The sequence below is a fragment of the Camelus dromedarius genome, chromosome 3 (genome assembly GCF_036321535.1).
Source record: "Camelus dromedarius isolate mCamDro1 chromosome 3, mCamDro1.pat, whole genome shotgun sequence".
NCBI lineage: Eukaryota > Metazoa > Chordata > Mammalia > Artiodactyla > Camelidae > Camelus > Camelus dromedarius.
Genome location: NC_087438.1, coordinates 96,076,718 through 96,088,894, shown reverse-complemented (window position 1 = coordinate 96,088,894; position 12,177 = coordinate 96,076,718). Strand labels below are relative to the sequence as shown.

General features: G+C 44.3%; 1 protein-coding gene across 5 annotated transcripts in view; it reads left to right on the top strand.

The window, feature by feature from the left end:
- Nucleotides 1-12,177, top strand: part of KLHL3 (kelch like family member 3) — a 238,308-nt gene that overhangs the window by 123,220 nt on the left and 102,911 nt on the right. Inside the window, exon 1 of one of the 5 annotated variants that reach the window (XM_010981846.3) lies at nucleotides 4,321-4,805. The exons of the other annotated variants lie outside the window; for them this stretch is intronic. Within the exon in view, the coding sequence (XP_010980148.1) occupies nucleotides 4,750-4,805 (56 nt within the window). The 5' untranslated portion in view covers nucleotides 4,321-4,749. Of the gene's footprint in view, nucleotides 1-4,320; nucleotides 4,806-12,177 lie in introns of those variants that run through there. 5 annotated transcript variants of the gene reach the window in all.

Below are 12,177 nucleotides of genomic sequence, written 5' to 3'. Positions count from 1 at the left end.
ACTGAGTTAATACATTAAAAGGATCATACACCATGATCAAGTGGGATTTATTCCAGGGTTGCTAGGGTAGTTCAATATCTGCAAATCAATCAATGTGATACACTGCATTAGCAACATGAAGTGTAAAAATTATATGATTGTCTCAGTAGAAGCATAAAAAGCATTTGACAGAATTCAGCATCCATTTATGACAAAAACTCTCGACAAAGTGATTACAGACAGAACGTATCTTAGCATAATAAAGGCAATATATGCCAAGTCCACAGCTAATATACTCAGTGGTGAAAGGCTGAAAACTTTTCCTCTAAGATCAGGGAAATGGAAGGATGCCCACTTTTGCATCATAATATTGGAAGTCTTAGAACAATTAGGCAAGAAAAAGAAGTAAAGCATCCAAATTGGAAAGGAAGAAGAAAAATGATCACTATTTGCAGATGACATGATATTATATATAGAAAACCCTAAAGACGCTGTCAAAAAACTGTCAGAACTAATAAATGAATTCAGTAAAGTTGTAGGTACAAAATCAATGTACAAAAATCTGTTGCATTTCTATACTTCTCACGTTTAAAACAGGGCTAATCTTCCCTGCTTATAGGGTTTTTGTGAGGACTAAACGAGAGGGGTACATGGCAAGTCCTGAGTACAAAGTCTGGCCCACAGTAAATAGTCAGGGGATGAGAGCTGTTATTCCTCTTCAAGGGATGTTATCTTAAGTCCAAGGAGATGAGGGACGTGAGGCACTTTATGAGCTTTCAAGTGCGACACAAATGCCACGGGTGATTATCCTTTTGAATCTGCTCAGGAGTCCTGAGGGAAGCCAGGCATTACTCTGGATAAGATGCTGTTCTCTTTACCTTTTGACTTTTTTGGGCCGCAAGTTCCTTTTCATTTTCTGCCTGGCTTCCTGTGCTGGGGGCCCTCTAAGCAGAGAGAGGAGAATCTACTCATTGAGTGGTCCGGAATCTGAAAGGAAGTGTTGGTGATACAGGTATGGGTAGGCCTTAATTTAGTTCTGGTCTTGCTTAGTCCCTGGTGACCTCTTGGTAATAGTGACCACAGAAGATGTGGAAATGGCTCCAGGAGAGGCCCAGGGCTGTACTTCTTGCACAAGGTACCCTGACTGACTTTATTCTTGACCTTGAAACCAAGGACTCACAGAGCTATAGTTTGATAACATTGGCATAGGCAATGCGAATAATAACTACTAATAGTTTCTCAGTGCTTATTACAGGCCAGGCTCTCTGCTAAATGCTTGTTATTCTTTAACCTTAAAACCTAAAAACCTTGGGAGGTAGGTACTATTATTATCTTCCTTATACAGATGAGGAAATTGAGACTTGTAAAGTACCTTGCTTAGGGTCATGTTTCTCGTAAGTATACACAGACCCTGGTCTGTCTGATTCTCATGGTCTGCGCTCTTTTCATTGTGGTCTTTGCACTCAGCTATGCATTAGAGTCACCTATGAAGTTCATTAAAATTCCTGCTCGTTGGACCCTTAATGCTATATGTGTGAGGTGGAGCCTGGCCCAGTAGTGTTTTCATTCTTCCAGATTTATTGAGGTATAATTTATGTAAAATAAAATTCACTCACTATATGTGTCTAGTGTGATAAAATGTAGTAGTTGTATAAAATTATGTAAGTGTCATCACACTCAAGATATGGAACATTGTCATAACCCTAGAAAGTTTCTTTGTGCCTTTTGATTGCTGATGCCTGTGATTTTAACCAGCTTGGCAGGCGGTCCTGATGCACCGCTGTGTGTTATGGTGTCTGCAAATGTGAGGAACTGAAGATGTGGAGAAGGAGGATAAAAGCAAGAATAGAAGGAAAAGATGCATAAAAGGAAGAAAGACTGATCTCGCTGTCTCCAGATAAGCTGTGCTGTATAGTCTCCTTGTGGAGAGTTGGAGTGTGGAGAAGAGAACACTCTAGACCAAACCCACTTAAAAAAAACTACAAAGATTCTTCTGACATGGTTTCTTCTTAAGCCACATAGAGCTGGAGGATTCTGAAGTTCAAGTCTGTGTACATGGCTGGGTGAATTGCTTTGGGATGGAGAAGTGAGGCCCCTAGGTACAGTGGGTAAGCTGTGGGAGAAGCTTTGGGTACAGGGAGGAGGGTGGCAAGGGGGTCAGACACTACAGCTGGGAGTTCCAAGGATGGGACCCCTTCTTCCGGGCAGACTCTGGTTCTGTGGACTTTCCTCTATTGCGAGAATCTAAAAGCAACTCTCCTTAATCTGAAGTCCAGTCAGGGAAAGTTAGCCTCTGGCGAGCCAGTTCAGGCTGTGGCCCAGAGAACATTTGGATATTAAGGTAGAAAATGTAAAGTGTAGCTCTGATAGTAGGGGAGATTAGGGTGGCAACTTTGCCCCGGGAGTCTGGAGACTTTTGAGTCTGGGCTCAGCTCTGGCCCTGGTTTTGCGAGGTGGCCTTTCTTTTCTTGATGTCCTTCTCTGAGTAGTCTCTGTTCTGCTTACTTGTGGGGAGAGTGAGTAGGGAGTACAGCGTCCAGGTGATAGCAGTATGGTTTCAACACATACACTGTAGTGACATTGGTTAGCACTGCACAAATAGGATGCAGAGGAAATTCTGTAAAAATTTTATACTGCCTCTCAGTAGTTGTGTGTTGAAACCTGAATATGCTCAGCCCTTCAGTATTTCCTTTTCTGACCTTTTGTTAAATTTCGGTCTGGTGTGTTAGATGTGACACTTCTCTGGTTTCCTATATGGTGAAGTTGTGAGTGAGGGTATGGCGTTGTGAGAGACTCATCTTATTCTCATGTCCTGTCTATGAATCACCCACTTGTCTTCCTGGTGAATGTCTGAACTCTGGCACGAAGTCTGGGATTCAGTTTCCTTGTTTGTGATGTTCAGCTTCTGGTCCCTGTGATTCACTTCTAGAGGAAATATCTGGAGCAGAGCCATGGGGCTGATTAGGAAAGGAAGGGACAGAGAGGGAGAAAGATATGAGGGGTGTTGTTGTGAAAGGAGGAAGCAGTGATACAGGGCTGTAGGGTGTAAATAAAATCACCTGGGCCTCTTCTTACTTAAGAAAGAGTGAGTTGGGTAACAACCTAACGACCTCATCTAAGAGGACATTGTAGTGTCGGGGGTAGGGGGTAATCTTTGAGAGTAACATGCTAGCCAGTTTGAGTTCAGGGGACTGTATAAAGTTTAAGTTATTCTTAGTTTCTATCACCTCAGTGTCCTTCCTGCCTCCCTGTGGTCTCGGGGTTTTGAGGCAGTGAAGAAATTTAACAGATTGGAATTATAACTATAATAGATTCACTGAGCATCCCTCATACTTTCACATTAATCATGTTATCCTCCCTAAAGACCCCTCAAAATTAAAGTCCAGTAAACATTTAACAATCTTACAGGGTAATCTAATGAGAAGAAAACTGGAACATTTAAGACATTTTTAGAATCATGTGATTTTAGCGCTGAAAGGGTCTCTAGATTGTCTGGTCTGACCCTGTGTTACGGATGAGGGGCTGAGGTCCAGAGTTGGGAAAAGACTGACTGAAAGTCATTCAACCAGCTAGTGGTAGTAAGTATGGGTCCTGAAAAGCACAGATGTGACACACAGGGTTCCTGGATTAGAGATACTCACGTATGATTTTTCTGAGGCATCAAGGAACTTCCATTTTTTTGGTGGCTAATCAAACACCAGTGGCTGATTGCCCCAGTTACCTCTATTCCCCTTGACTGTGGTGGCTATGAGAAGCAGGCTGGCCTCCAGCCTGTCCCAAGATGATGTTTTAGCATTAGGGTGGTCTAAATTGTGGCTCAACAGCTGGAGATTATATGTGGGAGGTCTTTGGCTGGAGATGGGGATTCAGTGGGAGACTAAATGGTTGGGGCCACAGCTTAAGTCAAATTTCAGCACAGCAGACTTTAGGAAGATATTTTAGGATTGTGCTTTGAAGTTTGTGGTCTTTCATTATGGCCTCAGGAAATAAATGTATGTAGTATCCATTGTGATGGCTTTACTGCAGTTTCATTTCTTGCAGTAGAATAGTGTTCGTTTCAGTTTTACCTATTTCTACTAGTTCTCTTTTTCTGATTTTTCTCTGCATTCTTCTCAGTTCTGTTAGGCTCTTTCCCCCTAACTTTTCTCTGTCTATCAGACTCACAGAGCTACTGTAGATTTTGGGAGGAGCAATGGGAACATGAGCTATGACCTACAAGTCAATTTCCCCAGGTGGATAAACTCCACTGTAAGCCACAAAGGGGCCTCCTCATTCCAGCAATCTGGCCAGGCTGACAGGCTCACAGCCTATGGGGGCAGGGGAGGAAGGTGGGGGCTGGTATTTCTTGGGTTAGTGAGGAACTGCCTGAGCCTTTGGAATCCAGGCAGAGGAGATGGGAGCCCCTGGAGTAGGCTAGTTGCTTGGGCTGGGAATGCCTGGGCATATGTGGAAGCGACTGGAAAGGTGGCACTGCACTTGGGTCTCCAGAGCTGCGCTGTTCCTAGGAGACGGAGGAGCAGCAAGCCCGTGGGGGAGGGGGAGCAAGTGGGTTGCTGCTTTTAGCAGCTGAAAGGGCTGCAGGGAGCTCTGGGTAAGACATTTTCTGCTGCTGCTGCTGCTTCTGCGGTAGAAGCGGCCACGAGTAAGTCATAGGAAGGAGTGTTGAGAGGGAGGAGGCTTCATCTGCAGCCATGCTGAATCACTGTTGCTGATCAGATCTCTCGCTGGTTGGCTGGGAGGACTGAGAACAGAGCTAGGATCCTCCAGTGCATGCACAGCTCAGCGGCTGCCACCCCAGCTGGGCCTCGCACAATGGAGGGTGAAAGGTATGTATGTATCAGTGTGTGTGTGTGTGTGTGTGTGTGTGTGTGTGTGTGTGTGTGTTCGTGTGTTCGCGTGCTCGCGGTGCAGCTTTTGTGTTTGTGTTGGTTAGGCAGGGTCGGAAGACCTGGCTACTGATGGATCCCAGTGGGCGGCAGAGAAGCTGGGAAGCCCCTTTCCCCAGGGATCTGGCTTCCGCAAAGGCGGGTCTGGGTTTGCTGGGCAGTAGAGCACCCTGAGAGAAGGGACTTCCTGGCTGGTGTTTGGAAATAGTTTCAGCATGGACTGAATCAGGATCGCCTTTCTCAGGCTGTTTCAAGGAGGCGTTTCCCTTTCCTGGCTACTTTCCCGGGTGGTTTTTCTTTGGTAGGGGCTTTTTGATGTCATAGCAGGGATGGCCTGGCAGAGACAGCTTGCATTTTCACTCTGAAGTGCACAAATCCTCAGCAAGTATGCTGTGCTGATGTCTTTCCTAAAAGTGTGTGTGTGTGGTGTGTGTGTGTGTGTCTGTCTGTCTGTGTGTATACCTGTATACCCACAGAAGTTCAAGTAAGAAGGAGAGAAATCCATTCAGGTGACACTTGCTCTGAACTGCTTTTCATTTGCGTTGAAAAGTTTATGAATGATACTGGAAGTTATATTCTCTAGAGAAATTCTTGCTCCTACCATCAGGGGTTTCTTATGAAAAAGAAATGAACAGAAAGGAATTGAAGTACTTCTGTTGCTCTGGATCTAACTAGCGAGGGATTGTTCCCTGGCAGGTGCATGTATTTTAATACATTTTAAACTGTTATCTGAGGATCTGATTCTTTCATTGTGAAGATGCTCAGTGCAGTGCAGGGGCAGGTCTTTCCTCTGTTTGCTAAAACGTCTCCTGTTCATTCTGTGGGTCTGCGGCTGGGTGAGAATCAGGCTTGCCATTTTCCTTGAGTTGGGAAGACTACAGGAGAGGTCAGGCCATGGCAGTGGACTGCTAGGGAGGGAGGGCAGCTGCTCTGAGTTGCTGGTTTGATTCAGATGGTAACCAGCTGGTTATATGATAACAGGTTCAACTAAGTCAACACTGTCTGGAGAGTACCTCCGTGAATGTGAGTACTTTCCTTTGCATGGACTGTTTCAGTTCTTGCATCTCATGGGATCGAATGATGTCATCAAACATCTCTAGACCCCTTTAGACCTGGCATGATTGCTTAGTGTCCTCTTGTCTGAAGAGGACCCAGGGACTATGTTTCTTGATGTGACTCCCATAGGAAGAGTCTGGGACTTTTTAGATGGAGAGTGCTGCTGGTACAGCCTCTCCTTGAGTGCCCTTTGCAACAGCAGCTTGGTGTTGGACTCCACGTGGCCTGCTGGGCAACGGACCATCTGAAAGCCTGCTTCCTTGGGGCAGAGGTAGGCAGTGTGCTTACCTTCTCCTACTGATCTGGTAGCTAACAGAAAGGCAGGGGTGATTGAATGGAAGTCTAGAGATTCCGGACCAGGCCTATTTGCTTTCACATTGGGGCTGAAAGGTCCACATGAAACTAGCAGCAGCAGATCCAAGCATTTTGGGGTACGTATTAGGTTTCCAGTTCTGTATTCAGAAATATAATGAGTCCTTGCCCCCAGGAGTTCTTCAGTGCCTCTCATCTGGGATGACTGATGTCTTTGTGTTACAACACCCAGTTTGTACACATGTTCTTTTGCTTTTCCTCTACTAAAGGCAGAGAAATCCAAACCAAGTGATTTCCAGTGTTCACTGGGTCACCAAGCTCACTACCTTTTGTTCCCAGTGTACCCTTCCAGGCATTCAAGTCTTCTGAAGTCTGGCTCCAGGCTCCATCCCCACCACTCACCTATCCCCCTACCCCTACCGAGAGATCTCTGGGTCTCTTGTGATCACCCATCCTGTATACTACTCCATCCAGCCTCATCCTTAGCTTCTGGAGTTCCTTTTGCCTGGAATGCCTTTCCTTTCCACTTTCCCAAACGTTATTCATCTATCAAGGCTGTTTTAAAATTCTACTTTGTCTTGGAAACCTAAGCTCTTCTAGTCCTGGCTGATGTCCTTCCTAATTCCAATACCTCTAGTTTGTGTCTCATAATTGGGTGCTGAATGATAGGCCCAACCCACCAGATGTTTTTGTGCTTTTGTTTCATATATCTCATAAGTCCCCAAACTTGGAGATAGGTCCTCAGAGGCAAGGATGGTGCTTGTACTTCTGGATACTCCGCATAACTGCTGTGTGGCTGCACACATAGTAGGTGCTAGATAGTTATTTGCTGATTAGCTGATAACTTTTCTGGGAAGCTCTGATAAGTAAAAAGAAAGTAGGCCAATAGGTTCATCCTTGGATATCAGCCTTTTTATCTCAGCACGGGTAATTGACCCCATGGAATGCTTTGAGGTAGGGGCAGAAGAGGGGGAAGTAGCCTTGTTTCACAAGTTTCCTGGGAAACCCAGGGCCAGAGAAGCTGAGTGACTGGCCTGGGATCACATGTCAGACCTTCAGAGACTGGAGGGATCCTGAATCTGGTGCTTGTTCCACACTTAACCCACTGAAGTTTAATTGGGGCTGTTTTTAAGCATTAAAAAATTTCAGCCAAGAGATTCCTAATGAACAATTTTCTTTCTTTGCCATGGGGGTATGAAAATAACTTCTACCTTGAAAGGCTGTTAATTAAAGCATGAGCTTTGGGGTAACATAGACCTTGCAGTGAATCTCCTTTGTAAACTGTATGACCTTGAGTTTGTCACAGTTTTTCAGAATTAGGTGTTCTTTTCAATGCAAAGGCAGTACCCACAGTATCTGTATCTCAGAGTTGTGAAGATCAAATGAGACAGTGTGTATAAAGCACCTAGTAAGTGTTTCTGACGCAGAATAAGTACTCAGGAAATGGGAGTTGCTGTGATTGTTGGTGTTCATCTATTGCCCCATGATTTGTGCTTGGGTATGAACCAAGCCTTATTTTAGGGCCTACTTATATTTACCACCCAAAGCAGATTATGTGGGACCATTCTCGTGAGAAAATTAGGGAGCTTTTCAGGTCACCATCTTGCTTCCACCTCAGCTGTCTCCTCACAGTAAGCTACCACACAGGGCTTGGCACTTCCTCTGCTGGGTTTTACCGACACCTCCCTTAATCCTCCTTTTTATATACACCCTGAAGCATCTGGATGCTTCAGTGGTTTGGAACCATGAACTGGATACTCCTTTGTTCAGGCCAAAATCTTAAGAACCTGTGAATTGGCAGTCACCTTTGCTGTATCCCTAAGCACTCCAGCAATCTACTGGACCTCCTGATGCCAACTTTCCCATCTGCCTCTGTGAAGAATCACTGTGGCTTGATCAGCTAGAGGAAGATGACTTTGCCTTCTGTTTTACCATGGAAAAGGGTCTCTGGCTTTCAGCCGCTACAGTGGTAAATTGTGTGTGTGTGTGTGTGTGTGTGTGTGTGTGGAGAGCAGATAGACATTGAAAATGACAGTCACTCTGGCTACTGGGATTTTATTTCACTTCTGGAAATCAGTCTTGTGAATGGATTATACAATACATTTCCAACTTATATGAGGTATCTGAAATAGTCAGATTCTTAGAGACAGAAAGTAGGGTAGTGGTTGCCAGGGGCTGGGTAGAGGGAGAAATGGGGAATTATTGTTTAATGGACATGGAGTTTCAATTTGGGAAAATGGAAAAGTTCTGGCAATGGATGGTTGCACAACAACATAAATGTACCTAAAGCCTCTGAATTACACTCACCAAGACGGTTCAGGTGGTAGATTTCACATTACATATATTTTACCACAATTTAAAAAATTTCCAGGCACTGTCTCTGGCATATCCACGAGAATTGCAGGGAACCACAACTTTTGGAAGAATCATCACAACAAGGTGATGTCGGTTGCCCATTTCCTGAAAACTGTGGTGGTTTTCTCTATCAGAAGCATCCCTGATTGCGAGGGACTGTGCACCCAGCACTGTGCTGTGAACTTGTGCTAGTGGTCCTCGTAGAGAATGGCTCATCCTTACCAGGGAGAGCCTGTTCCTGGACCTCCGAGAGCTTATCTTTTCACCCTTGACCAGAAAGAGCTAGATCATATTCTTTGAAAAGACATGACGTAGATGGCCAATGCTCTCCAGACGCTGAGTTTCGCAACACCAGGTAACAGGCTGGGAGGACCAGGGAAGAGCAAGTGTGGAGAGCCCTAGCCATTCTCTCCTCCCACGGTGTTGCTCAGTCCTCGCCCACCCCTAGAAGGCACAGTGTTTGGGCATCACTGCTACCTGAAGCATATGTGCATGTCAACCATGATAGCTGAAACCAAATTTTCCATTTTGGAAATAGTTTTTGGTGAAGCAAGGTTTTCAACTGTAAGATAACAAAGTCAGTTGAAAGACAGCTCTTGATTTTCCCACACCTAGGTTTGAGTTTTTAGGATTTTTGCTTCCTGCTAGGTTTTAGATTGTTAAGACAGATCCAGACAAGAACATTTTAGGGATACGTTTTCTAAAGCAAGTGCTTTATTTGATGAAATTTGCCATCGTAGAACTGACCTCATTTTTTTCAATTTCTGGATAAACCCTAAAACTGGGTTAGACTGAGAAGAGCATTAATGAACTATGTAAAAAATAACTTGAACATGTTTTGTTCTTAGGTTTTTTTTCCCTATTAAATAAGTTCAATGGATCTCAAGTTAGAAATCTCTAACTTTTTATGATTTAATAGGATTTTCAGAATCTCAGCCTAACTTTCCTGGGCTTTTCTTTTTAACTTGTGAAAGTCTATCGTAGCTTCTATCAAAACCACACATGGAAGAGCTCAGCTCTCCTATTCAAACCAAATAGAAGCTTGGCTTCCAAAATGCCACATAATGAGGGCTGTGTTTCTTTTTGTCTTTCTCCCTCTTTGTCTGTTTCTATCTGTCTAAACTCAAGCATTTCTCTTATGTCTTACGGTTTTAGACAGCGCACTTTAGAGGCTTTCCTCTGAGTTTTGAAGTAAGCTCTCTGTGAATTGGACTCTTAGGAATGTGATTTGTAATATATTTGTTCTTGAGCTTGTTTATGAAGGAGCATATTATAGGAATGGCAGCAGCTGTTGGCCAGCTTTGATGAATCATGATGGGTTTGTGTGAAAATTCCAAGTTCAGTACCATTAATGGTGTTAACTCCAGTATACACTCCAATACACAATCAGTGGACTGAATTTGTGCTATGTCACAGGTTCTAGAGAATTCAGTCTATTTCTTTAGGCTTTGTTTGGCCATACCATGAAGAACCTCAGAGAGTGAGTCACAAGGATTGATCTCCCCTTGGGTCAATGGGCTGTGGATAGTATCCCAGGTTAGTGGACATTGCTATAAAGAGCATGGGTCTTGGAGTCAGAGAGACCTGGGTTGGAGTGTTTGGTTCTCTACTCAGTTATGTGGGACTTTTGGATAAGTTTTATCTCAGTGCCTCAGGAGAGAATAATAGTACCTGCTTCATAAGGTTGTTCTGAAGATAAAATGAGATAATGGAGGTGAAGTGAGATTTCAGTAAATGTTGACTATCCTAACTGTTACCCAGCAGCTGTAGCTCACTGATGCGTGCCTTCCGCATGTCCATGCAGCCTGCTGTAGGGAGTCCGCCTGATGCTGCTTCGTGTGAACTGAAGTGGCACCACGGAAGGACTGTGGAACTCTGTAGCAGCCTTTGTGTAGGGGAGTGCTTCTTGGTGACGAGACTGCACCATCACGCCCTGAATCCCACTGTCTGGGTATCTTCGAGTGCTGGGTCCTTCATTAATCCAGATGCAGAAATCTAAATTTGGTCGTTTTGGCCTTAAACTTGAGGACTGAAATACATGCTCATCTGCCGTTTGCCCAGAGCCCTGTAGGTTCCGAAGTCCTCTCTTGTCAGTGTTCCATTGCTGCCCAGACTTGGAGATGCAGAGTCGTGCTGATGAACTCATTATGAGAACTGGAGGTGTGGCAGTCAGAGCATCAGTTTATTAGTTGGCAGTGAAAACTGCTATTGGCGAGTTGCTCCTGAAGGCCTGCTACCACTTTGTTGCTTCCTGAAGGAGAACCATGGGGGAGGCCAGCTTGCTCAAGAGAGGCTGTGTTGTGAGCTTGGGGCCGAGTTAATGGCATTTGAATATTTACAGGCTTCCAGTTCCACAACAGGGATCTGACTGGAGGCTGAACCAAATGACTATGTGCGACGATGAAATCTTTTCTTTCATAGGTAGTGTGGGATGAGCTGGACCAAGGGTTTTCTCTGTCTGATTCCTATTTTTTGATTTCCTCTTCTAAAGGACGTTTTCCTTGTTGTGGGATTTTAATGCATTCGGCATCGTCTTACTCTGACTCAGAGTTGTTTTGCCCTCTTTAGGTGACTTTGCCTCTCTTTATTCTGTCTCATCTAAAGCTTGAGTGTAATGTGTTTGGGCTCCATGTATGTGGCCCGTGCTGCTTCCTGAACTTTATTTGCATCTCTTGATGACTTTTAGCAGGGATGCTGTTCATCACCCTCAGCAGCATTCCTTGGACTCCCCTTTACCTCTCCTCCCCACTCTCTCACACTCTGATGCTCTGGAGCTCCTCACTTGGCAGATCCCCCCAAACACTTCTGCACGATTGGAAGCTTGGACGCTTTTCTGTCTCCTACTTTGCTGCCATGCTTTCTACTGTCCTTTCCTTTCCATTCATTGCCTGAATTTTCCTTAGTGATGGAAAGAGCCTAAGAACAGACACAGGAAGCAGCAACCTTTCTTGCTCTCCTCCTTCTTCTCTAGTCAATTCTGGCTTCCTATGGCTCCTTATTCTTCTGTTTATGTATCATCAATGCAGGGTACTTGACTGGCTGAGAAAGGCCCCCCTACCACCCCACCATGGGGGAGGAAGTTGAGAGAGATAAAGCTATAATTATTATAATGAGGGGAATTGAGAGACGGAATAGTTGGTAGTTATACCTAATTTACTTATCCATTCATTCATTTATGCAATAATCATTTATTGAGCACCTGCCATATGCCAGAGGCCAAGAATACAAAGGGAAGTCAGATACCATCCTGGTTCTCATAGAGCTCAAAACCTTGGGTGGGCAGTGATGTGCTGGAGCCAGCACTCACCCAGTTGCAAGAGCTGCTTGTTAAATTTTCAGGAATTTTGTGAGTCAGTTATTAAATACAGCTTTTATTAAACATTAAATGATGTAACTTACTAATTATATTAAAAACAAGTATAATAAATACTCAAAACCCATCAATTCTAAATTATTTTACTAAGGTCTATACCCTTTAGGTTATGTCTGTTGTATCTGTGTCATGGAAATACTATATGATGGTATAATGCACATCTCTTCCTGTGTTCAGTGATATCACGTTGGTGGCTTGAAATCTACCAGGGTGGAA